The sequence below is a fragment of the Punica granatum genome, chromosome 2 (genome assembly GCF_007655135.1).
Source record: "Punica granatum isolate Tunisia-2019 chromosome 2, ASM765513v2, whole genome shotgun sequence".
NCBI classification, from domain to species: domain Eukaryota; kingdom Viridiplantae; phylum Streptophyta; class Magnoliopsida; order Myrtales; family Lythraceae; genus Punica; species Punica granatum.
This window is the reverse complement of record NC_045128.1, coordinates 42,016,838-42,044,311: the sequence shown is the minus strand read 5'-3', so window position 1 is coordinate 42,044,311 and position 27,474 is coordinate 42,016,838. Positions and strand designations below refer to the sequence as shown.

At 40.3% G+C, this 27,474-nt stretch overlaps 3 protein-coding genes across 3 annotated transcripts; 2 read left to right on the top strand and 1 right to left on the bottom strand.

Annotated features, from left to right (window-relative positions):
- Nucleotides 1–1,987: 1,987 nt before the first annotated feature.
- LOC116194517 (putative pentatricopeptide repeat-containing protein At1g10330) lies at nucleotides 1,988–3,917 on the bottom strand. The gene is made up of 2 exons (XM_031523333.1): nucleotides 3,777–3,917; nucleotides 1,988–3,677 (listed from the first exon to the last, which is right to left on the bottom strand). Exon 2 carries the CDS (start codon nucleotides 3,639–3,641, stop codon nucleotides 2,238–2,240), a length of 1,404 nt encoding a protein of 467 aa, XP_031379193.1. The 5' UTR covers nucleotides 3,642–3,677; nucleotides 3,777–3,917; the 3' UTR covers nucleotides 1,988–2,237.
- LOC116194518 (protein usf) lies at nucleotides 3,664–16,660 on the top strand. Its single transcript, XM_031523334.1, has 5 exons — nucleotides 3,664–3,995; nucleotides 4,567–4,709; nucleotides 4,805–4,934; nucleotides 15,296–15,487; nucleotides 16,237–16,660. The coding sequence occupies exons 1-5, from the start codon at nucleotides 3,798–3,800 to the stop codon at nucleotides 16,444–16,446; spliced, it is 873 nt and encodes a 290-aa protein (XP_031379194.1). The 5' UTR covers nucleotides 3,664–3,797; the 3' UTR covers nucleotides 16,447–16,660.
- A 7,251-nt stretch (nucleotides 16,661–23,911) lies between these two features.
- LOC116194516 (probable WRKY transcription factor 31) lies at nucleotides 23,912–27,127 on the top strand. The gene is made up of 5 exons (XM_031523331.1): nucleotides 23,912–24,482; nucleotides 24,697–24,795; nucleotides 25,034–25,579; nucleotides 25,685–25,798; nucleotides 26,128–27,127. Exons 1-5 carry the CDS (start codon nucleotides 23,994–23,996, stop codon nucleotides 26,785–26,787), a joined length of 1,908 nt encoding a protein of 635 aa, XP_031379191.1. The 5' UTR covers nucleotides 23,912–23,993; the 3' UTR covers nucleotides 26,788–27,127.
- The last annotated feature ends 347 nt before the right edge of the window (nucleotides 27,128–27,474 follow it).

The following is a 27,474-nucleotide window of genomic DNA, read 5'->3' as shown; positions in this document are numbered from 1 at the left end:
TTTTCCTACTTGTATCAAATAGAACATGCTGAGCCAAATCTTCTTCATGTAAAATCTACTTGATTTAGATTGAGAAAATCATACAGTTTTATGAAACCATATGCTATGGCTCGAATTATTCTATTTTCGCTAGGAGCAGTTGACAATTGAATCTAATTTTTTCCATTATTTTCCTATTCATAATAGTGTGAAACAAAGGCTCATCTCCAATTTGTTCAAGAATAGGGGAATAGTGGTGTTGAGTTTCTCGACCCTTTGTCTTCGGATTAGTCAATTCTATTTCTTGATGGGAGTAGGGAAACGGGTAAAAGGAATTTCCATGCAAGATTAGTCATTGGTCCATTCTTAGCCTAGGTAAAGTCCATCTTGTTGTGATAGAAATGAACAAAAACAAATAGTTTTAGCTAATGTAATAAAATTACCAATTGTCCTTCCAAAAACTCTACCTACTTTATTTATTTCAAGTAGCTCAGGACGAATATGTACGGAATAGAGATATTCCAACCGTCCAAGTAAAGAACTGTTACAAATAATGAAGAAACTAATAGATTTAGATAGGAAGCAACGTTAAAATAAGCCGAATTTGATACTTGAATATTCGGTTAGATAACCCGCTACTAATTCTTCTTCTGCTAGAGATGGTTTTTCCTCGTCGGATATTCATTCTAGTATTCGGAGCACGGAATATATGAAATAGATCACAAAAAAATAGTAACTATGATTCCTACTTAACAGTTGGACCCCGTGACCTATTCTCTCTTACGGTATGAATAATTTTTTCGTAAAATCTCGTCGATTACTAATGGAATAAATTACTATTCCAACAAAGGAACGAAAAGGACAATATACATTATGGGTAGAAAGAAGTTGGGATACGTGCCCATGATCCAAAACTAAAGAATAGAAAAGAATAGACAAATGCTAAAGATCCATAGGATGAACTGTGGATCCAACGCAACAAAAACTTCTACGCAAAAAAAAAGTAAATTTTTTAATTTCGCATCTAATTAAATTATCGAAATGTAAAAATCTCCTTTATGAATTATTAGAAAGCAACTCGTTGGATTCAATTCACATTTTATCATATCTTAAGTTTTCTAGTCCGATGCCAATAACGGAGAGAAAGAAATCTTATACTAGAGAAATTTGATAAATTAATATTGAATGGTACATGCATGATTCTACATCAACAAGCAACAAGAAAAGAATAAAGAAATTCTTCAATACTTCATTTCAATACTGATTAAAACCGCATTATTGTGTCAAAAGGGGAATTGCTTATTCAATTCAATGATTAATAATATATAATAGAATATTTCTATTAAATAGATTCTAATATAGTGGGTAGTAGGAATTGAACCCGCATCGTTTGCTTGGAAGGCTAAGGGTTATAGTCGATATTGATTCATCATTTTTAACGTCTCTAATTCAAAACCGAACATGAAACTTTGGTTTCATTCGGCTCCTTTATGGAAGATGGCTAAATTTCAAAATATAGATATAAATAAGAATAAGACGTGAATGAAATAAATAATTTTGACCCCTGTAGTCTGATCGGAAGAAGAGGTTTCTTGAGCGGCTAGCTGACTATTAGCATAGCAAGAGAGGTTCTCCGATGCTTCCTCCAAATTTCTGGACGGAGTTAAATCGAATCGAACAGCGGAATATTCTCGGTTCCTTACTCCGCCCGCCATTTCCTATTTGGACCAAAGCGGTAGTCTCCTTCCACCAACTAAATTGACAACAAAAGCACACGCATTTCACCAAACTGCACATACGCATCAAATAGTACCAACGTGACTACATAAATAAGTAAATAAGCATTGGAGGTACGGGTCACATCGCATCACTTTGTCAACTGTGCGAACTTGGAGTAGGATCAATCATTCATTCAAGATTTCTCTCCTAATTGCAGATCAACTCATTCACTGATTATGCTAGACACTTCCAACATATTACAGCAGAAATAGATCGTGAAATATTGATATAGGATATCTCAAAATTGTGAAATAAGGTGGCTGTGTTTAGGGCCAATATCAATTGAGACAATTCCAGCAATTATGGTTTTACACTCCGCATCGAATTATTGAATAATAAATATATAATATCTATGGGAACCTTAAAAGAGGCAGCAGAGGACATGTCCTATCGAGATCAGGACATACTCCTGACCTAATCATAAGTTGTTGATCCCTAATTGACACTTAGCAATGAAGCGATTCGGCTAGCCCAAATCTCTAGAGAGAGTCGAGAAAACTGAATCCTGGGATTTTCTCGATGCCCGACTCCACAATTGCCTTCCTCAAATTAGCAGCACTGTTCCACTCGTTTGACTCAGCAAGAATGTTCCATAACGCTATGGTTCGTCCACAACGTTGACCGTGCTGAATCTCAAGCAACTTCCTTCCCACTCTGTTCCCAAGATCAATCGCGCCATGAATCTTACAAGCACCCAGTAGAGCCCCAAGAACCGATGCATCAGGCTCAAACGGCATGCTCTCTATGAACTCTGATGCCTCGCTCAGTAGCCCTGCCCTGCCCAACAGATCAACTATACACCCGTAATGCTCCATTAACGGCTCCAATCCAAAGTCTTTTGTCATAGACCGATACAGTTCGAGACCTGACTCCACGAACTGCCCACGAGCACAGGCCGTAAGAACTGAAATGAAAGTGAGAGCATTCGGCTTCAGACCATTTGATAACATCTCGCCAAACATGCCGAGGCCCTGCCTCTCTTCACCGTTACAAGCAAGTGAAGATATCATCGCATTCCACGTAAAGACCTTTCTCACACCCATTCGGTCGAAAACTTTCTCCGCATTTCTCAAGCAACCTGTTTTACCGTAGAGGTCTACAATGGCTGTCCCGACGAAGACGGATAATTCGGATTCGCACCGGATTAAATGCCCATGAATTTGCTTTCCTTTACGCAGTCCACCTCCTCCCTGCAAATGGGCACAAGAAGAGAGCACACTCACATAAGTGGCCTCGTTCGGTCTCAAATTCATCTTCCTGAAGATGTCAATGGCCTCATGGAAGTTCCCGTTGCTACTAAGCCCACTAATCAGACTCGTCCACGACACCACGTCAAGCTCCGGCATGGAATTGAACACCGAGAGAGCAGATCCCATCGCCTCATTCCTGCACAGCGCATCGAGTTTCGCGTTCCATGCAACGAGGCACGGGTTAGGAATTTCATCGAACACTTGGAGGGCATCAGCTAGTCGACCTATACGGGCGTAGAAGTTGATGAACGAGGTCTTGATGAACGGGTCCCACGAAACACCGCGCCGGATAGCCTGGGCATGGAGGGGTCGGCCCCAACTGGGGAGAAGGACAGAGGATTTTACGAGGGGAGGGAATGTGAGGGAGTTGGGCGGTGCCCGGTGGGCGAGCATGTGGGTGAAGAGGACGAGGGCCTCGTGGGGTTGGCCGGAGCGGGAGTAGGACCTCACGAGGGCGTTGTATAAGAGAGTGGGGAGCCATGTCGAGGTCGCCGGCGACGGTGGGGGGGCGGCGGCGGAATTGAGGAGGAGGTGGCCGGTGATGACGAGGCGGGAGTGTATCTGTTTGACTTGGGCCGGTTGGTCAACGAAGCGCTGGAGGAGTCGGAGGTGGCCCTCGGCGGAGGTTTGCATGTGCTCTCACTCTGGCCTGGCCCAGCCTCAGCCCATCTACAAGATAAAACAGTAAAGCAAGACGACGTCGTAGCTGCAAAAATTATTATCGAGCCCGTCGAGAGGCTTTATGCTGTCAGGAGAATAAAGTAAGACCGGTCGGGAAGGAACATCGCGATGGTGGCAGCTCTGGTATCACAGTCATCAGCAGCAGCAGCATCACTGTCTTCGAGAATCATCGGCAGAGCACTCAGCGGGAGCTTAGTACCCTCTTCCCTCGCACGGCCACTCTCCCCAGCCTTCCGCCGTTCTCCGATCCGCTCAATGGCCGACTCCGCCCCTTTCAAGAAAATCCAAATCCAGAGAGAGAACACCGTGAGATCCTTCTCTTCAATCGTTGATGGATATATATATATATATATATATTTATTTTTTTTGAGTCGGATTTAGTTTATGGGTTTTGTTTTGCTTTTGCTCCTTTGTTTCTTTTCTGGCACTGTGCATATTGTCTTTGCTTGGAGCTCAATGCTCTGTCAAAATTAGCCATTTCAAGAACCAATTTTTCCTAGCACAATCAAAATACACGTCCCTAGCACATGATTGGGGGTTTCGTTTGGTCAGTGCGTGAGAATGTTGTGACTGAAATTTGCAGTAGAAATGGTGAACTGCCAGTGGCCAAAATAAATTCGTGAACTTCCTTAAAAAATGTACAGACCCAACTATTCCTGTTGATTGGTTTATTTTCGTTGTCTGATTATTGACCGGCTAACATTAGTGATAACAAGTTCTATTTATCAGTGTTTCTGATTTTCTTTGATTGTTGAACGGCTATGTCGCTGATCACATGTTCGATTTATCAATCATGCTCTACACACACTCCTGCTGATCACTAGTAAAGCTGCCACAGAAAATGTATATGATTCATTTTTTCACAACCCCTGTTTAGGCGTTTGACGCCTATGTGATCGGCAAAGAAGATGCTCCAGGGATTGTCGTTCTTCAGGAGTGGTGGGGTGTGGATTTCGAGATCAAGAACCACGCCCAGAAAATCTCACAGCTGGAACCTGGTTTCAAGGCACTGATTCCAGAGTATGTATATTCTGCCCTCAAACCGAGATATACTTAATGAAATGCTCAGTCACACAATCACCTTTTGACTCTTTTTTTTTTTCTACTCCTTGTAGCTTGTATCGAGGAAAGGTAGGTTTGGATGTTGCAGAAGCACAACACTTGATGGATGGTCTGGATTGGCAAGGTGCCGTGAAGGACATCCATGCTTCGGTGAACTGGCTCAAGGCAAATGGCTCCAAGAAGGTCCTTTTTCCTCTACAAGTCTTAAATGTCTTTTCTGCATCTAACTTTTATAATATGTAACTAGGTTTATACGCGGATTATAAACAAGATAAACAGGATTAAAAATCAAACAAGAATACCTCAAGGGTACTCAGATAGACTTCTTATTATGCATATCCAAACGAAAATACACAGAATGATAGTTTGCAAAAGTGCAAAAGGAATACTGGAAACAGCAATCAGAAAGGCGATTAACAGAATCATACTACGAACCAACCCAAATGGTCGTTCCAGACTATACAAGGTTTGCATTCATCACAGACTTTCGCAGTTTTGACTCCTAATTTCTTTCTTTCTTCGATTCCTCTAAGAATATAAAGCTTCTCATTATCAGAATGCTTCTTCAGATGAATGGTTCCTTCAAAGAGTACTTCTATGAGCTCTATCCTTCTCATATGGGGAATAGTTTGAATGATTCTTTGATAGCTCTGAAACTGGGCTTCAGTCCTAATATCCAGATTATTTTCTTCAAGGGCTCTCTTCCTAGATTCCACTGGGTTCATCCTAGCTTTTTTCCTAGATCCTTCTGGATTCATCTATAATCAAACCAAAAGAATTTTCAGAATGCTTTCCCTGGATTATCGCACCAAGATATGTGAGTATGCTTCACTGGATTTAGAGGGCCGAGGGCACGCTACCAGCATCGAGAGGCCTTGCAGGATCAATTGGAATATTGGTTCCAGAACTCGGGTAGTTAACCTGAGCTTGTCAAGCTTTCTTAGATTCTTCTAGAGAGATCCTTAGTGAGAATACTAAGTTCGTTAACCTGCTTCTTGATTTCATTAATATCTTCCTTATGGGGTAAGACTATTACTTCGGGAGCTTTCTCCAGAATTTCTTCCTGAATACTAGATGTACTTCCTACAGAGATTATATTTTTACGACTGGGTAACAGACTCATGAGACCTTTTCTAGATTTCTTTTTGATAGTGATGACTCCATTCTTTTCTACCTCAGAGATTCTAGCATCTTCTATCAGAATATCAGTAGAATAATTACCAAGTTCATCACGCAAAGACACAACAGAGTATAGATCATCCATGAGTACTAACCTGTACTTTTCTCTTCAGGGTTGCTTGCCTGAGTCTTCTTCTGATTATATCAAGAGTGCTTCAAGAATTATATCAGAGATTAAGCGTATAAAGTAACACATGATTTCATAAACAAACATATATGATTGAACATGGAACATACTCAGAATATGAATAATTTGATCTTTATTCTCAGTCAAATGCTTGAGTTTCTAAAGATAAGGATAGACACTAGTTTTCGCTCTCCGGCTACAGAGAGGACCTGACGCATACAAAAACCATAAGCTCCAGAGGCTACCGTACCTGTGGCTCTGCCTGCGGCCTCCTGCCTGTGGCTCTGCCGGTGGTCGAGCACTCAACTTAGAGGGTAATTGCGCTATTTAAGGTGCCTTACAATGAAGAAGGCAACTCCCTTATATAGAGGGGGTCGACGCATCCAGACCATCGATAAGCGACGGTCTAGATTCAGATCTAGAAAAAGGTAGCAAGTGGCCTGACAAAAGGCGCACTAACCAAAAAGTAATGGATGACAGCTAACAAAGTGCCAGAGCCATAAAGTAAAAGACAACGGACACATGGCCAAGTGGCCAACACAAACAGCTAAGACATAGCTGTAAGATTCCTTGGTGACGTCATGGGGGACGTCAGTCTTCAATCAGCTCCAACTCGGGATCCGAGGCGACTTCTGGGCTGGACTCCTTCTGTTGGGCTTCTTCGGGCTTAGGACTGCAATGTTGGCATTTGTGGTTGCCAATCCATTTTCCTTTGAGGCCGGAGAGTTCTGCACAGAGCTCTTGTTGAGACCTGGGCTTGCATACTTCAAGATCCATGACGGGTCTTTCGAATGCTCTTAAAACCCTTTCTTGAGCAGGGTTCATCTTGAATCTTGGATTAGGCGGATGAGACACAAGCAGAGTGGTGGCTGACTTGTATCTGACTGCTGTCTGTTCTTGCATATTTTGAAGGCGCTTGCATAAACCAACATAATTGACTATGTAGAATCCATCACGCTGGTCTTGCCTGAGAGCCTCCATGGGACATGAATCAATCGGGGGATAGTTGAGATTGCTTTTGCCAACGACCATAAGAATACGGGCGTCGATTGCTTTCTCTTCAATATCCTCCCCCTTCGGAAAAAATCCTGGGTAGGTAGAATAACACTTGAGGAACATTGGGTTTCCCTCAAGAACTCGAATACAGAAAGTCCTGATTGCTTCCTGTAGCCTGCTTGGAAATAGCTTGAACTGCGACACCAAAGATTTGCCATCGCAGTAGATTGTATCAACCAGTCCACTCATGAAAAATTCGTAGACTGTATCGGCAGTAGCTTCTGGAAGAATAATGGCTTTAGGACCATAGGCGTTCCTCCAGATGGGGTAGAATCCTTGCATTTTGTAAGACTCCTTATATTCCACCAAAGATGTGAATCTCTGACGGAACTGCTCAACTGTAAAGCTTTTAGACTCCTCGAATTCCTTTCTGGTAGGAATGGTTGAGATTGTTGGTGGGGCGTTGCTAGAGCTGGGAGCTCCAGGGAAACGACCCAGACTTCTTAAGCGGTTGATTCCATCATGCTGCGGCGGTGGCGATGCAGCTTTAGCAGCGAATGTTTCGCTACTCTTTTTGAATGCTTCTTTAGCCTGGTCCAAAGTCTTGAAACTTTGGTGAGTGATTCCAGGCTTGCCTTGGACGTGACAAGCGACCTTATGCCACTCATCGTAGATTCCTTTCATCGGACCATTGAAGATTACATAGAACTTCTTTTAAGACCTCCATTGTGGCTCCAAAGGGACTGCTGGAAGGACGGCAATTGAGGATTTGGCCTCAACCACTGCTGTGCTGGCTATTGGGAGCTTGGACCCAACAGCTGACTCTTCAATGCGGGCAGGAGAGAGCTCGGACTCTTCTGCTTCTGACTCTTCTTCAGCTTTGTCAGCCCATGATTTCTTAATAGGCTGCACAGACTGCTCAATAGTTCTTCTCTCAGCAGATTCCCGAATGTAATCAGGAACCTTAGTCTCAGCTGGGAGAGACTCCTTCTTGTCTTCAAGACCTAGAATCTTTTTTAACTGCTCTTTTTGCAGCTGAATGCTTTCGATTTCCTTCATGATGGCCTCAACAGTAGCCATCTTAGAATCCACAATGTTGTCGAGAGCTTTCAGGGCTTCCATTCTCGCGTAAGAGTGTCGGGGAGATAGTTCTGACTTCCCTTGATGTGCTGTTCCTTGAATGAATACGGCTCTAACTCGAGTTGCCAACGGATTAATCTTCCTTGACTGTAGCCTTGTTTGAATCCTTTCAAATGCCTAAAACGAGTGACGTAACTGCTGTCAGTTCTCAGAATAAACCTGCGAGGAAGTAGTTCTACGCGCCACTTCTTTAAGGTTTTTATGACTGCAAGCAATTCACGTTCATGAGTAGTATAATTCTGTTCAGCTTTAGAGAATGAACTACAGACATATTTACACAGACGTTCCTGCAAAAGAGTAGATACATTAGCATAAAAGGGCACCGAAGTGTCCAGATTTTTAAGGCTTCTTTTATGGCCCTCGGCTTTTGCCGGGATAAGGCGGGTACAAGACCGGGCCCTATCGCTACCACAGGGATTAGTGGTAGCACGAGTGCTAGTTGTACATTTAACGCAATGTACGTGCGGATACTATCGTCGCGTTGAACACGCGGACTATGACTTAGCCTAGACGGAAATAAGCCATAGAATTTCTCATCCGAAGATGGGGTGTACGCCGAAGCGAAGAATAATTCATCATCCTCAAAAGAGGGACCATGCCTCATAAGAGACAGGAATTCTTTACCGTCAATTTCACTGGCTTTACCAATGACCGCAGTCATGGTACCAGACCAAGTGTCACCACTTGCATCTGTAGAAATAATAATCAAATCTTCATCAGAAGGATTATAAAGTGATGGGAGATTTTTACAAATAGATTTCAAATATCTCACATTTTCTGAATCCTTTTCATTCCAAGACCAGACTCTTTTTTCTGAAAGTTTTTCTTGAAGACTCTTTCGAGCCTTTGAAAGATCCTTTAACCATCCCTGGTCAGAAATATAATTAAGACTACCAAGAAAACGTTGAAGTTGTTTCTTGTCTTCCATTTGATCTGGAAAAAAAATTAAATTTTTCAAGAATATGAGGTTGCAAACAAAGTCTCCATTTTGTTTGATTGTAAGACCAAGAAAATCTATTTCTTTCTTACAGAGGATTGCTTTCTTTTTTGAAATAATGATTCCTTTATCAAAACATCTTTTCAAGACTATTTTCAAATGCTTCTTATGGTTTTCCAAATATCCCTTTGAAAATATGATTATATCATCTATATAAGCAAGACAGAAAGAATCCAAACCTGAAAGATTTTCATCCATGAATCTCTGATAGATTGATGGAGCTTGTTTTAACCCGAATGGTAAAACATTGAATTCATACTGCTTCTGAGGAGGGCATGTGAATGCAGTTAACTCCTTAGTAGATTCCTCCAAACGAATCTGCCAATAACCAGACTTGGCATCCAGAGTGCTAAACCATTGACATCCTTTGAGCTTAGCAAGAATATAATCCTTTCTAGAAAGACTATAAGCATCACCAAAAGTGGCTTCATTCATTTTCTTATAGTAGCAACAATAGAGCCCAAATGTTCTTAGGAATCATGTCTAAGAATTACGAGCCTATAGAGGATTCTGACTATGATAGTGATGAGTCTTATTATGAGTTGGTTACAGATTCGGAGTATTCGGATTCAGATTATTCTAGTGATGCCTAGGGAAAACCCTAATGCCACTTTTATTCAGGTTAAGATTCTTAACAAAACAATCATGGCTTATATTGATACAGGTGCCAGTGTATGCTTTGGAAAGCCTAGTCTTCTACCAAGTAAGTATTGGAAAACTATGGAGTATCCTTTAGAGATAGCCATTGCTGATAAGTCTGTCCTTAGGATTCATCATAGAGCAGAATTCATGACCTTAGTCATAGAAGGAATCAGGTTTCCCATACCTAGCATTTATAAGCATGATTCTGGAATGGATATGATTATAGGAAATAACTTCCTTAGACTCTACGAACCTTTTGTTCAGAGAACTAGATTCATAGAACTCACTTGCCCTGAGTTAGATAATCAGAAAAAGAAAATAGTCCATATCCCAATCCATCACAGCAATAGAGTCAAACAGCTTAGGCTCCTTGCCTACATATCTAGGTCCATCCAAGATATAGAAGCTGAAATAGATACTGCTGAAATAGAAAGACTTTTGGATTTTATCACTAGCGACAATCCCTTAGATCAAGCTAAGAATAGAAACAAGATGCTAGTCGAGATTAAGGTTAAGGATCCCCTTAAAGAAGTCAAGGTTCCCAATAATATTCCTTATACCATCAAGGATGTAGAAGAATTCAAGGAAGAGTGTAAAACCCTTCTAGAACTAGGAGTCATTAGAGCCAGCAAGAGTCGTCATTCTGCCCCAGCATTCTATGTAGAGAATCACAATGAGCTGAAGAGAGGAAAGAGGCGTATGGTTATAAACTATAAGAAAATGAATGAAGCCACTTTTGGTGATGCTTATAGTCTTCCTAGAAAGGATTATATTCTTGCTAAGCTCAAAGGATGTCAATGGTTTAGCACTCTGGATGCCAAGTCTGGTTATTGGCAGATTCGTTTGGAGGAATCTACTAAGGAGTTAACTGCATTCACATGCCCTCCTCAGAAGCAGTATGAATTCAATGTTTTACCATTCGGGTTAAAACAAGCTCCATCAATCTATCAGAGATTCATGGATGAAAATTTTTCAGGTTTGGATTCTTTCTGTCTTGCTTATATAGATGATATAATCATATTTTCAAAGGGATATTTGGAAAACCATAAGAAGCATTTGAAAATAGTCTTGAAAAGATGTTTTGATAAAGGAATCATTATTTCAAAAAAGAAAGCAATCCTCTGTAAGAAAGAAATAGATTTTCTTGGTCTTACAATCAAGCAAAATGGAGACTTTTGTTTGCAACCTCATATTCTTGAAAAATTTAATTTTTTTTCCAGATCAAATGGAAGACAAGAAACAACTTCAACGTTTTCTTGGTAGTCTTAATTATATTTCTGACCAGGGATGGTTAAAGGATCTTTCAAAGGCTCGAAAGAGTCTTCAAGAAAAACTTTCAGAAAAAAGAGTCTGGTCTTGGAATGAAAAGGATTCAGAAAATGTGAGATATTTGAAATCTATTTGTAAAAATCTCCCATCACTTTATAATCCTTCTGATGAAGATTTGATTATTATTTCTACAGATGCAAGTGGTGACACTTGGTCTGGTACCATGACTGCGGTCATTGGTAAAGCCAGTGAAATTGACGGTAAAGAATTCCTGTCTCTTATGAGGCATGGTCCCTCTTTTGAGGATGATGAATTATTCTTCGCTTCGGCGTACACCCCATCTTCGGATGAGAAATTCTATGGCTTATTTCCGTCTAGGCTAAGTCATAGTCCGCGTGTTCAACGCGACGATAGTACTCCGCACGTACATTGCGTTAAATGTACAACTAGCACTCGTGCTACCACTAATCCCTGTGGTAGCGATAGGGCCCGGTCTTGTACCCGCCTTATCCCGGCAAAAGCCGAGGGCCATAAAAGAAGCCTTAAAAATCTGGACACTTCGGTGCCCTTTTATGCTAATGTATCTACTCTTTTGCAGGAACGTCTGTGTAAATATGTCTGTGGTTCATTCTCTAAAGCTGAACAGAATTATACTACTCATGAACGTGAATTGCTTGCAGTCATAAAAACCTTAAAGAAGTGGCGCGTAGAACTACTTCCTCGCAGGTTTATTCTGAGAACTGACAGCAGTTACGTCACTCGTTTTAGGCATTTGAAAGGATTCAAACAAGGCTACAGTCAAGGAAGATTAATCCGTTGGCAACTCGAGTTGGAGCCGTATTCATTCAAGGAACAGCACATCAAGGGAAGTCAGAACTACCTCCCGGACACTCTTACGCGAGAATGTAAGCCCTGAAAGCTCTCGACGACATTGTGGATTCTAAGATGGCTACTGTTGAAGCCATCATGAAAGAAATCGAAAGTATTCAGCTGCAAAAAGAGCAGCTAAAGAAGATTCTTGGTCTCGAAGACAAGAAGGAGTCTCTCCCAGCTGAGACTAAAGAGCCTGAGTATATTCGTCTCTCCGCTGAAAGAAGGAGAATTGAGCAATCTGAGCAGCCTGTTAAGAAATTATGGGCTGATAGAGTAGATGAAGATTCAGAAGCAGAGGAGTCCGAGCTCTCCTCTGTCCGCATTGAAGAGTCAGCTCCTGGGTCCAAGCTCCCAGAAGCCAGCACAGCAGTGGTTGAGGCCAAATCCTCAATCGCCGTCCTTCCAGCAGTCTCTTTGGAGCCACAATGGAGGTCTTCAAAGAAGTTCTATGTAATCTTCAATGGTCCGATGAAAGGAATCTACGATGAGTGGCATAATTTCGCTTGTCACGTCCAAGGCAAGCCTGGAATTACTCACCAAAGTTTCAAGACTTTGGACCAGGCTAAAGAAGCATTCAAGAAGAGTAGCGAGACATTCGCTGCTAAAGCTGCATCGCCGCCCCCGCAGCAAGATGGAATCAACCGCCTAAGAAGTCTAGGTCGTTTCCCTGGAGCTCCCAGTTCTAGCAACGCACCACTAACAATCTCAACCATTCCTACCAGAAAGGAATTCGAGGAATCTAAAAGCTTCACAGTTGAGCAGTTCCGTCAGAGATTCACGTCTTTGGTGGAATATAAGGAGTCCTACAAAATGCAAGGATTCTACCCCATCTGGAGGAACGCCTATGGTCCTAAGGCCATTATTCTTCCAGAAGCTACTGCCGATACAGTCTACGAATTTTTCATGAGTGGACTGGTTGATACAATCTACTGCGATGGCAAATCTTTGGTGTCGCAGTTCAAGCTATTTCCAAGCAGGCTACAGGAAGCAATCGGGACTTTCTGTATTCGAGTTCTTGAGGGAAACCCAATGTTCCTCAAGTGTTATTCTACCTACCCAGGATTTTTTCCCAAGGGGGAGGATATTGAAGAGAAAGCAATCGACGCCCGTATTCTTATGGTCGTTGGCAAGAGCAATCTCAACTATCCCCCGATTGATTCATGTCCCATGGAGGCTCTCAGGCAAGACCAGCGTGATGGATTCTACATAGTCAATTATGTTGGTTTATGCAAGCGCCTTCAAAATATGCAAGAACAGACAGCAGTCAGATACAAGTCAGCCACCACTCTGCTTGTGTCTCATCCGCCTAACCCAAAATTCAAGATGAACCCTGCTCAAGAAAGGGTTTTAAGAGCATTCGAAAGACCCATCATGGATCTTGAAGTATGCAAGCCCAGGTCTCAGCAAGAGCTCTGTGCAGAACTCTCCGGCCTCAAAGGAGAATGGATTGGCAACCACAAATGCCAACATTGCAGTCCTAAGCCCGAAGAAGCCCAACAGAAGGAGTCCAGCCCAGAAGTCGCCTCGGATCCCGAGTTGGAGCTGATTGAAGACTGACGTCCCCCATGACGTCACCAAGGAATCTTACAGCTATGTCTTAGCTGTTTGTGTCGGCCACTTGGCCATGTGTCCGTTGTCTTTTACTTTATGACTCTGGCACTTTGTTAGCTGTCATCCATTACTTTTTGGTTAGTGCGCCTTTTGTCAGGCCACTTGCTACCTTTTTCTAGATCTGAATCTAGACCGTCGCTTATCGATGGTCTGGATGCGTCGACCCCCTCTATATAAGGGAGTTGCCTTCTTCATTGTAAGGCACCTTGAATAGCGCAATTACCCTCTAAGTTGAGTGCTCGACCACCGGCAGAGCCACAGGCAGGAGGCCGCAGGCAGAGCCACAGGTACGGTAGCCTCTGGAGCTTATGGTTTTTGTATGCGTCAGGTCCTCTCTGTAGCCGGAGAGCGAAAACTAGTGTCTATCCTTATCTTTAGAAACTCAAGCATTTGACTGAGAATAAAGATCAAATTATTCATATTCTGAGTATGTTCCATGTTCAATCATATATGTTTGTTTATGAAATCATGTGTTACTTTATACGCTTAGTCTCTGATATAATTCTTGAAGCACTCTTGATATAATCAGAAGAAGACTCAGGCAAGCAACCCTGAAGAGAAAAGCACAGGTTAGTACTCATGGATGATCTATACTCTGTTGTGTCTTTGCGTGATGAACTTGGTAATTATTCTACTGATATTCTGATAGAAGATGCTAGAATCTCTGAGGTAGAAAAGAATGGAGTCATCACTATCAAAAAGAAATCTAGAAAAGGTCTCATGAGTCTGTTACCCAGTCGTAAAAATATAATCTCTGTAGGAAGTACATCTAGTATTCAGGAAGAAATTCTGGAGAAAGCTCCCGAAGTAATAGTCTTACCCCATAAGGAAGATATTAATGAAATCAAGAAGCAGGTTAACGAATTTAGTATTCTCACTAAGGATCTCTCTAGAAGAATCTAAGAAAGCTTGACAAGCTCAGGTTAACTACCCGAGTTCTGGAACCAATATTCCAATTGATCCTGCAAGGCCTCTCGATGCTGGTAGCGTGCCCTCGGCCCTCTAAATCCAGTGAAGCATACTCACATATCTTGGTGCGATAATCCAGGGAAAGCATTCTGAAAATTCTTTTGGTTTGATTATAGATGAATCCAGAAGGATCTAGGAAAAAAGCTAGAATGAACCCAGTGGAATCTAGGAAGAGAGCCCTTGAAGAAAATAATCTGGATATTAGGACTGAAGCCCAGTTTCAGAGCTATCAAAGAATCATTCAAACTATTCCCCATATGAGAAGGATAGAGCTCATAGAAGTACTCTTTGAAGGAACCATTCATCTGAAGAAGCATTCTGATAATGAGAAGCTTTATATTCTTAGAGGAATCGAAGAAAGAAAGAAATTAGGAGTCAAAACTGCGAAAGTCTGTGATGAATGCAAACCTTGTATAGTCTGGAACGACCATTTGGGTTGGTTCGTAGTATGATTCTGTTAATCGCCTTTCTGATTGCTGTTTCCAGTATTCCTTTTGCACTTTTGCAAACTATCATTCTGTGTATTTTCGTTTGGATATGCATAATAAGAAGTCTATCTGAGTACCCTTGAGGTATTCTTGTTTGATTTTTAATCCTGTTTATCTTGTTTATAATCCGCGTACAAAAACAACCAAATCCTTTTGGCTCAATGTATATGTTCTCGTCATTTTGAATTTTCTGACCCAAGAAGCTTTTATCCCCTTTTGTCTCTAGAGAAGTAATCTCTCATCTGTCCAACAGGTTGGTGTCACTGGCTTTTGCATGGGAGGTGCTCTTTCTATCGCAAGCTCAGTTTTAGTCCCTGAGGTTGATGCTGTTGTTGCTTTCTATGGAGTGCCATCATCAGAGCTCGCTGATCCTGCCAAGGCTAAGGCACCAGTGCAGGCTCATTTTGGGGAGCGTGATAACTTTGTTGGCTTTTCAGATGTTACGGTATGATCACTTCAGTCTTCGTTCAAGCTGCATTTTGGGTACCGATGGGAGCCTATTCTTTCTCTTTCTATATATTACACTGACCAACTTATTGAATGAACTTGATTTAAGTTGATTAAATATGGAACTCTGCTTAACTGAGATTATACTTTCATTAATCGCGTGACTTTGTTGATTGGTGAAAGACGTGGACTTAGACGGATTTTAAGGTGGCTCTTTGTGCCATTGTTTTACGCTTTTGGCATCTCTTCATCAGCTGCATGAAGTTGGCCCAAATTTATTAGAAACTGTAATTTGGGGTTATGGGCTGTTCATGGCATAGGAGAAGGTTGGCTCCGTAGTGAGTTGCTTATCATCAAAAGAACCTTCTGGGAGTGCTTCAACATTTGCTTAGAACTAGCAGTATCATATCGTTGATATAGTAGATAGCATTCATCACAAAGATGTCGAATGAGGATGTGACTTTAATATTAATTCCCTTACATGCTGGTAGACAGGGATGGACTGAGGAGGGGACTAAGGGCGGTAGTTGCTCCCCTAAAATTTTGACGTTATAAGGAAATTTATATATTATATATGGTCCATTTTTTTATGAAAATCCTTATGTTCGCCTCCCCTAAATCGGAAGCATTATTATTCTATGCCCCCACTCAAAGAGTTCGCACCCCCCCACCCCCCCAGCAATTGAAATCCTGGGTCCGTCCCTGCTTGTAGATAACAATATTTGATATCCTTTTTTACTTTATCAGGCTGCAAAGGCTTTGGAGGAGAAACTGAAGGCATCAGGAGTCCCTTATGAGGTGCACATTTACCCTGGAATTGGACATGCTTTCATGAACAGATCTCCAGAGGGAGTGAAGAGAAGGAAGAGCATGGGGATGGAGGATGAAGATGAAGCCGCTGTACAGCTGGCATGGTCCCGCTTCACTTCATGGATGACCCGTTACCTTTCTCCTTAAAAATTTAGCCGCTTCTCTTGAAGTCTATGTGCACTAAATAACAGCCCACTGTCCCATCTTACAAGTTGGCAAGTTGGGCCTCGGTGTGATCCGTTAATATAGTAGGAATTGTGGCGATGCTTTACTAGTAGTATCTTTCTGCTGTGCCTTTTGACATCGTGTGGTAATGCTTCACCGAGTGGAAATGCCTACTTTGGTCATTGCCCGTCTGCTATTGTCGAATTTGAGTTCTAGTTTGCTGGGAGTAGGGCATGCAGCACCCTCCGCTATGTGGTTATCCGCGATAATCTTTTCCTCTTTGGTTTTGATCTGATTTGCTATTAGCACCATAACTTTATCCGTTCCAAATCCCCGAGAATTGGACCTGCTTGATTGGAATCCCGGCTCTATATCCCGGGTTGGGTAGCAGGTTTGAGGTAGTTGATCACTGCTGCACGCTATAGGATTTATTGGATGGGCCATTTCGGTACGTTTGGAACTTATTGTGCTGCTTTTGGCCAGTGGGGACCGACATATCTTCCCGTTTGAGTAATGGCATTCAGAAAATTTTCCTTTCTCGTGCGCTGACCGGAAGTCTGAACACAAAAACCGTTGATTTGGACAGAAACTTCATTATGCTGAGTTTGACATGGATGGACATCGCTCTGTCTCGGGGAATTTCATTATCTGGATAAGAAACTCGGGAAACTGTCGTGGAGCTCGTTGTCTTGATTGGGAGCGTATATTAGTGTATAGAGTTTTAGGGAAGAGGAAATAAGAGGAAACATCTCCACAGCAGGTGGTGCTGCCAAGAAATTCTACGAAGCGCTTTAATATCTTGTAACCACCGTTTCTTATTTCCCTGAATTCGTCCGCAAAATTTATTGTTGTTTGTAGCTAGCTCTCCCGTCGCTCGTACTTTTACATGATATCGGATTATGACCTCTTTTTAGAAGCCCTGATCCGTCAAGTACTCGATGTCTAAGGATCAACGAGGCCACACCCGGCGTCAAGAGCTATCATCCTTACAACGGCAGATATCGAGTAGTTGTTGTGAACTGGTGCGAAAGCAAAAGATCTCATGAAATAATTTTACATGAGGGTGAGGAGAACTCATTGAGGTGTGCAGCGTAGAGAGTCAAATCTTCTCAACTAATCTTGCGGACTTCTCACTTCATTCACTAGCCTCTTCCTACGCTTTGAGTAGGGTCCAACCTCTTAACCCTTCCATCACTTCCAAGTCAATGTTCCCCCCAATCTCATTCAAATCCGGTCCGCTCTCGCTCAAAACGAAGTATCACCGAATATCATCGGTCTCACTGGTCCTAAAAAGAGAGATGTCGGACCATGTCATACAATGTATGTAGATATATTATACGCACCCATATGTGATGAACGTCCCACAACTACGACCATGGCTGGATTAGAGGGGCTATATTAGTAAAGATTGCTAAAATTGCTTACCGAAAAGATTGCTAAAATTGCTTACCGAAAAGATTGCTAAAATTGGAAAGTTAGATTCCGGGACAAAATACAACTGTGCTAAAATTGGTTCGATTTCCTGACGACAAGGCTGACATTGTGGGAGACGGGAAGAGGAAGGAAGGACAGGTTCACAGTTTGGTCGGCAATGAATAATGGGGTCTCAATTTCCTGTCTTCTTAATGCCAAGATAATATATATATATATATATCCTAAAAGAAAAGAGCAAGAGATCATATCTAATCTAACTCCATAAAGCGTGTTTTAATTTTTCTGGGAAACTACAGATTTCACATTAATATTTTTCTTTCTAGCTGTACTTTTGATTTTCTGTACATTCATCCAAGCGGCAGGCATATATAATCCTCACCAGAAAAGTCGGACAAAAAAATCTCGTATTCTACTGTTGTTGACCATCTTGCTTTCACCAAAATAATAATAATAATAATGAGCCATAGTTTTATTATTTGTGTTGAAAACCATGCTTGATCATAAAAAAGCATACAGGTCGGTCGACACATTGTTTATGAAATGGAATTCAGATCAGTCTGAAAAGAATCTCGATCGCTCTTTCGTGTAATGATATATATATATATATATATTCCCGAACTCTAAATTTATATTTTCTTTATTAAACGTATAATTGATAAGTTGGGTCGATCGTAATTCAATAATCTTTACTTTGTCATGTCTTGAAAAATTATCAGGTCAAACATATCTGCAAATAGACTTGAAGAATTAAAATCAGAGGCGACCAACAACTCAATGCTGTTGAATTTTTTTTTTTTGGAAGAAAAAGTTTCAGGAGGACTAAAATTATTAATCAAAGTCATTATATTTCTGCCCTTTGTCTTTAATAAAATCTGGTCACGTCTCATTTTGTCGGTCCATTTAATAATGTCTTCTAATTTCAACCTTTCCCTAAGGTGTTTAATATTTGTTGGACTTGATTCGATCGTGCAAGCATATGTCATCATAATCTCACTTCCCTTTTAAACCCTAATAATTTTAATATCTTTATGGTGTTCGCCTCATTTTTTTCTTTTATGGCTCAGATTACTATAATGTTTTTAAGCGTAAAAAATATCTTCATGTGCCGCAAATGGATAGATAAATAATGCTACATTTTGGAAATAATTATTTCAATGCGTTTGTCAAGATAATAATTTTTTTTTTTGAAAACATTTGTCAAGATTAGAATCAATAAATGATGATCTCTCCACATCCACACCTATCATTATCTTTTGCAAAGACCTCTATGACCAAATCCAGTGAACTTATCTATAGGAATGGGATCCCTTCATTTACTATTTACCAAAGATCAAAATTATCCGTGGTATGCTTCAGTAACTACCACGATAATATAAGTCACTATTATATTTTAGAATATTGCAGATTTCGGGTAATTTTTAGCAAATAATATATACCGGCACATATGTATCTCCATCAAGACTAGATTATTTCCCAGTATTTAATCCAATCTTCGACACAAGTTGGGGTCTGTCAGTCTCTGCGCTGTGTCATATATGTATTTTAGTTCCATCATTTTAATTAAGCTCTATAAGAAGGACTATGGCCCTCATATAACAGCGTCCCAAATTTGATGATCAATCATTTCCATAGAAGAAATGTCCCTGACCAGTAAAACTCTTCGTGTATGATTAGGTTTCCTTCTTTATCTTGTAACAATAGAAAGGAGAGAAAAAAAAAAAGAACGTGACAAAAAAGCATGAATTCATCTATCGTGTCTCAAGGAAAAATATATATTTCTTAAATTATAAAGTGGCTTTCTCCTTTGATATATGTCTAAAGCACGAAAGCTGGTTCTAATCTAAAGTACTACAAAAGGAAAAGCTTCTAGTTTCTTTATTAGATCTTGCAGGGGGACAAGAAAAGGGAAGCCCCCCCCCCCCCCCCCCCCCCCCCCCCCCCCCCCGTTAATTCTGCCACGTTTTAATCATGTCCTCCTCGTGCAAAATATCGTATGCTCATATATACAAACTAATTAAATTAATTTCATCGAATTTTCTTATTAGTTAATGTGCGATATATAAACCTAATTATTTAAGTTAAATAATTAGGTTTATATATCGCACATTAACCTTGTATGCTTGATTATGTTTAATGTGTCAATAGCTAGGGTGTTGTCCATCATTCCAACGCGCCCCTTGAACAAAAATCATCTTTGGAGGAAAATTAAATACATGTTTGAAATTGGTAAGCCACCGAATAGTCGTATAAATAGACTCCGAAAGTCTAGAAGGAGAAAGAAAATTATTCTCATTTGAATCCAATGAATGCAACTTCAGTTGAAAATGTTTATGTCTCTATGTATCCGATTAATTTACGATAAATTAATTAGGAGTGACATAAGTTTTGTTAAGAGACAATTTTGAATTCTCTTTTGAACCCGATGAATGATCGATCTAAAGTACCCAAAGCGACAAATATTCTTCTTGCGGGTAAGGCACGTTGCCATCCTGAGTTGAGATGTGGGCAATAGCAAAGTACTTTACACATGCTATGAACTCGATCGTTTTCGGTTAATTAGGACTGATTTATTAATTAATAACATCAACGGTCTAGAAAAGCAAAGTAAGGGGAAAAGATGACCCAAAAAGAAAAGGGAAAAAGATGACCAAAAAGACACCTACTTCGCTTCCCTTCTTGTTGACTGACCCTTCAAAGAAAGCGGCTCACACCCTTTCACTCGGTTCTGACCTGCCATTGATGCAAAGTTTCATGTTCATTCAAGAGCAATATTTTTGTCACTGAATAATTATATATATATATATATATATGTTTATTATTTTATTAATTTTTTTGGGTTTATATCAAATATAACCATTGCGACATGTAAGAAATTTCTGATCAATATGAGACTTTTTACACCAATTAAAGTATTTCCTGATGCTATATATGTTAATATTCACGAAAGAAAACCGGATTTCTTGCTTAACAAGCCATATGGTGAGTGCCAAGTTGCCGGTTGCGTACACCACGAAATCGACAATAGAGAAACAAAAAGTAAGAATTTTTTTTTAGTTACAAAGGAGATTCATTACGAGAATTTTAACCTTATAGTTAATGGATGAGAACTTTTATTACTGCTACACCTCCGTTTTCTAAATAAAAATGTAATTGACAAAACACTTATAAAGAGAATGTGTTATATATAGGTTAAATAGGAGACATTATGCTTTCGTTTGGGAGTGCAATGGTGGGTGCATAAGTGTGTTTTTTTTTTTGCTGATTGTTAAGTAGAAGTCGTGTGTAGTGAACTATTTCAAATACATGGTTTTGTTTGTTGAAAAAAGAAAATGATTTTGTGCATTTTAGAGATTGATTTTTTTAGTATGTTAATAGGTGTTTACGAAAACTGTTTATGTTAATTCTCTAATTTAAGTTTTAATTTTAATTTCAGTAGCGTCAGATCGTTACTTTCTAGACACTTTAACTTGTTCTGAAATTAATATTTATTTGTCAGTAATTATATTTCAACATTTTATTGCCAGACATAGTGTTCATACTCCAGTGAGGGAATGTGTTGGATGAGTTTTTCCACACGTACATATCCGGAGATATTAAGGCAATAATAACTATGTTTTTTGTGATTAAGAAAAAGAAAATAAGTGAGATGAAGGGAATAGAAGGGAGAAGAGAGCGATAATAATAATAATAACTATGATTAAAAAATAAATAAATAAACAATTCAAAAAATGTGTCAACTTCAAAGACAGTTTACTAAAGGGAGGCGAGGGATTCGGTCCACACAGGGTGAAAGGACGCAGTCAACCCGTTACTCTCGGTCCGAACCAGGCCATCATCCTCTGTTACGTGCCTAGGTCAAATCCTCCAGATCTGGGGCCAAGCTTCGGCCTAGTCAGTCACATAGTAGGGCCCAATCCTACCCAAACCCATCAAAACCGTTGACTTGGACTGCCCTTTTGGCTGACCAATCGGGACGGTGGATTTCTTGAAACGCGTCAATATTAAATCCGCACCCCATCACAAACCCCACGCTTCATCCCGGGGGAGTCTATTATTAAAATAATAATAATAATAAAACGACAAAAATGTAAAATAGTGCCTTGTGTGGGGCCCGCTGGTTTTATCAGTAGGGCCCACTGTCACTTTTCGAAGGGGGACCTCCCCATCCCGTTCGTCCCAGCCTTGACACTCTTTTCGTCTTCATTTCATTTGCCTTTTTTTTTGTAGTTAAAATATTTGGTACAAAATAATTAATTAATTAATTAATTATTGCACATTACAAGACAAATTTTTTTTTTTTGGATTTTACCTTAAATTCTTTCTCGTTACTGTCCGATATGAAATACAAAATTTTCGGTGATACTTTGACTATTTCCTGACCAGTTAGAGAGAGAGAGAGAGAGAGAAGAGTGATCTTTATCATCGAATTAGTAAATCTGCACAAATATCGCTAAATAAACCGTCATTTTGAACGTAAATCGCGCAACAAATTCTCTTCTAATACTTATCGATCGTTTAATAATCCTTGGACGCGTATCGCACTTATATATATGATTTGACTGCTCAAAATACAAAAGAATAATTTTATCTCTTACAACGAATCAAATGTGCGGACGTCCAAATGGATTACAATATGATTTACAATCAATTTAGCTTCATTTATCAGGTTATATATGTGAAAATTTCATAGTGACTTAAATGTGTTGAAAACAAACTGAAATTTAGTTCTTAGTTCTTTCTTGATATGTTCTTTACACGTGGTAAATGACTTTTCCATTCTTCTATTAGTCATAAGACTGCAATTCCAAAGAAAAATTAAAATGAAAATAACACGGGAAATGATTAAAAATGAGAATTGAGTTTTCAATCTAATATTCAATGATGAATCTTTTTCCACGCTATATTATTTTGTGGCCGACCTTATAGGTCTCATCTGTTTTCAGATCTCAATTAACAAATCTTTCTCTGTTCTTTTTTTTTTTCTTTTTTATAGAAATTGATCTGGTGAAGAAATATAGATCTAAGCAATTAACGTTGGCATGTGGTGCTCAATAAATGATGATTTCAAAAGGAAAAAAAAAAGAATATTAACATTATCTAACAAATCACGATTTAGCATACTATGCTGTGATTTTGCCACTTGGCGGTGTTCATTCCCCTTGATCATTACATGTTCTTACTCTTTCAAGTCAAATTCAATGACACAAGCACATAGAATATAAACTGACATACCGGAAGGAAATAGTAAATTAAAAAAAGAAAACATGGACTAACAAACTCAAACAAGAAATTCCAGCGAATCAGTCATCTAAGCACATCCAAATCTATAAATAGACGAAACTTTTATTGACTCAGAATTCTTAGAAATCGTTAATAACAATTTGTGATTCTTTTAACTCCCATTTACCATGACAATCAATAATTGTTTTAATTCAGGTCGATACATATATGTATAAATAAATTTAGGCATACATTATACGCAAGTGTTCTATGGTATTTCTACCGTTTGACTCTATATAGTTGTGGAGGTTTAACACGCATAGACGATATATTTCAGACAAGTTAAATTATGAAACGTTTTATCACTATTTTAACTGGTAACACAGTTGTTTAAATAATACAGTGGTCGTCGTAATTGAAATTGGTAAATTCATTTCAAGAGATTAGTGTAAAGATAGGAGTCACTATCTCATTTTGGTATGATAGATGGGTAGATAATCAATCGATAGTCAATTTACGTGATGTAGAAAATTTTCAAAATCAGACGAACGAAATTCAATATGGTTTTGTACGCATCTTCCAAACCTTATACCTCGAGTCTTAGCTAAGGAGCATGACCGTGTGAGAGGGATCTAGACAGCTCGATCCATTGACCAAACAAAAAAAGAATTATTATTATTATTTTTTTAAAAATTTTGAAAAAGAAAAGAAAAGAAAATAGAAGAAGAAAGAAAGGCAAAACCCCAATAAAACACCCAAAAAAAAAAACTGTAGCTTGTGCTTATAGTGTTCCACAGTCTAACCCCTTTTATTGCCGAGTCATTTGCTCTCTCTCTCTCTCTGAGACGACTATATCTTTTCTTGATCTCTCTCTAATGGCGAAAGCAGCAGGAGGAGGAGGAGGAGGTGGACTCTCCTTTGATTCAGATCCATTTCCGGTGTCTTTCCTTCGCCATCACCACCCCACTGTCTTCAACTCCTTCCCGGATTCGACACCATCGTCGTCGTCTTCTCCCTCGGACCTCGCCACTGCCACCAACAACCGCCTTAATTACTCCGTTAAACCAATAACGTCCCGCAGCCTCTCCTCGATGGACCACCGCCACCACCAGTTCCCCATGAGCCTCAGCTCCTCCTGCGCCCATGAGGACGACGACTCTCCTGCCCCGTCCGATCAGAAAGGTGTCATCGGCAACAAGGTCATCGACGAGATGGACTTCTTTGCTATCAGTAACACCACCAGAGCCAGCCACGACGGTCATCATCACCAGCCCGATCACCACGGCATCTCACACGGCGGGGACGATGACCGTGAAAGGACATCGGACATCCGATCACCAGCCCGGATAGAGCTCAACGTGAATGTAAGCCCTATGATGACTCCATTTTCTTGAGCTCGAATTTTACGTACTACACTTGGCAATGGATGGGGGATCGGTTATATTCAACGACTTTGTTTGTTTTTTCGGAACCGTGGTGGAACCTCGCATTGATCAACTCCAAAAAATATGTACAAAGTTTAGCGAATACATTCAACTTTGTTACTGATATCCGATTGATTAATTCCTTGTTGTGCAGACTGGTCTGAATCTCCTGACAGTAAATTCGAGCAGCGATCAGTCTACGGTTGATGACGGGATTTCTCCTAACGCCGAAGATAAAAGAGCTCGGAGCGAGGTACAAGTCATAACTTTATAGAAAAATAGTTACAATTGCTCTTTTTACTAGCTAGCTGGTAATTAATAGTTTAAAGTCGGTCGTCCAAATTAATTTCACTAGGTACTTATAGTACCTTTGTTCTTTTCCTTTAAATTTTTCACTGCAGACACAGCTGATCGATTTAAGGTTTTACTGTGTCATTGGTTGCTTTAATTCTTCTTCTAAACTTTTATTTATTTTCATTTTTTGTTGTCAGTTGGCAGTGCTTCAAGCTGAGGTTGAGAGGATGAGCGCAGAGAACCAAAGGTTGAGGAACATGCTAAGCCAGGTGACGAGCAATTACAATTCTCTCCAGGTGCATCTATCCACGCTTATGAAAGAGCAGAAGGCCAAGAACGGTTCCGAGCCAGACCCGAATGAGAAGAGACATGACACCCTCAACGGCCGGCCTGTGGTGCCAAGGCAGTTCATGGATCTTGGTCTTGCATCCACGGAGGATCCTAACACGGATGATCATTCCCCGACCTCATCAGAAGAGCGGAGCGCCGACCGATCTGGATCTCCGGTGAATAACTCTGAGGTGGCATCAAGGGGTGTTTCAATGGATCAAGATAGGAGCAATAAGGAGTACGGTAAGAGAAGTAGAAGAGAGGTTAGTCCCAATCAGCACGTATCAACCCGAGGGTGGAGCCCAAACAAAGTTCAAAGGTTCAGTCCACCAAAGAATAGTAATGTTGACCAGACGGAGGCTACGATGAGGAAGGCTCGGGTTTCAGTCCGAGCTCGATCCGAGGCAGCAATGGTACATATTTTAGACAAACCAGATTCATGGAGTATGCTTGACCGATAACCATTTCGGTTTTCATTAAGTTCTTTTCATTATTAATGAAAGTCAGCATGTTCTCAGGTAACGGATGGATGCCAATGGAGAAAGTATGGACAGAAGATGGCGAAAGGAAACCCGTGTCCTCGAGCTTACTATCGATGCACCATGGCTGCGGGCTGCCCCGTTAGGAAACAGGTAAATTTCCATTTGTCTTTTTCGCTTTTTTTTTTCCCCTCCATGCTAGTTAATTTATAAGCCTTTGAGTTATATATCAATCACCATAGTCTGATAAAGTGATAGCTAATATCGACTAGTTATTGAAATGGTTGCTTTGGTGATCATGATCAAGTTCACCTTATGCACCAAGATATATCTTAGGCATTTGATTGCCGAGCAAAATTGCGATTGTTGTTGCTTAGCTTTTGTTTTCCATATAAATTAGATTGCTCTCATCGTCATTTCAAGGTTGTGTTTACATATCGAATGTCCTACTAACATATTATTTACATCCCCTTATCGAACAGGTACAAAGATGTGCAGAGGATCGTACGATACTTATAACTACGTATGAGGGTAACCACAACCATCCATTGCCACCGGCAGCAATGGCAATGGCATCAACGACCTCATCAGCAGCTAGGATGTTGCTATCCGGTTCGATGTCCAGCTCTGACGGCTTGATGAACACAAACTTCCTTACAAGGACACTCCTGCCCTGCTCTTCGAGCATGGCAACTATCTCCGCCTCAGCCCCATTCCCGACTGTCACCCTCGACCTAACTCAAAATCCGAACTCAAGCTCCCTCTTGCAATCCCCGCCAAGCCAACTGCAAGTGCCCTTCCTTAACCCTACTCAAAACTTCCCCAGCTCTTCCGCTGCATTGTTGCCCCAGATCTTTGGACAGGCCTTATACAACCAGTCAAAGTTCTCCGGGCTTCAAACGTCTCAGGATGTAAAAGCAGCTCAATCGTCGGACCACCAGGGGATCAACGACACCCTAACGGCTGCCCTGACATCCGACCCGAACTTCACCGCCGCCTTAGCTGCCGCCATCTCATCCCTCATTGGTGGCAGCTCGTCTCACGCCGGCAACAGCACTAGTAACAGCATCCCAGGCCACGCGCCTTCCGGCAACAGCATACCGAGCGGCAACAATAAGATCAGCAATAACTCCAGCAACTAATAAGGGACGGCTTCTTTAATTTTCTAATTTTTTCCCTTTTTAATTATTATAAGTAATAGAATAGAGAATAATAGTTAATTATTCTTTTCTTCGGTTTTTTCCATTAGAGGGGATTAAAAATTTAAGTCATGGGATTATATATATATATATATATATATTTCTTGTTAGAATAATATTCGTGCATTATTGCATGTGAATACAAATAAAAAAAGAGAAAAAAGAAAGGGTGCGAAAAGTATAGATGAAATCGAGAGAGATTGAGTTCGTTGTTTCTTTTGTTTCCATTGTTTTGTATGTATACGGAAAAATTAATGCAAGGGGTTGGTTTAATTTCATGTCATTATTCTTTTCATCAATTCTCTTTGTACGTGTCTATGGATTGAATGGAGCCAAAGTGGAGAAAGAACAAAATGGGGGCATCGTGCTTTGTTGGACCTAAACGATTCCATTAGTTGCTTGGCAGTCAAGGGAGGGGTCAAAGAAAACCATCGCAAGGAAGAAAAAGTTCAAGGAAAAGGTTTGGGATTTGGTTGAGACGTATCGAAAGGAAACTCATTGCTTGTCTCATTTGAATTCGAATTTAACCCTATATGATTTGATTTAATATTGCTCTACTAATGGTCCCTCCACGTTCAGTATCCATTTATTATCATATTGATTCATTCTACATATTTTCGAAAAGTGGAA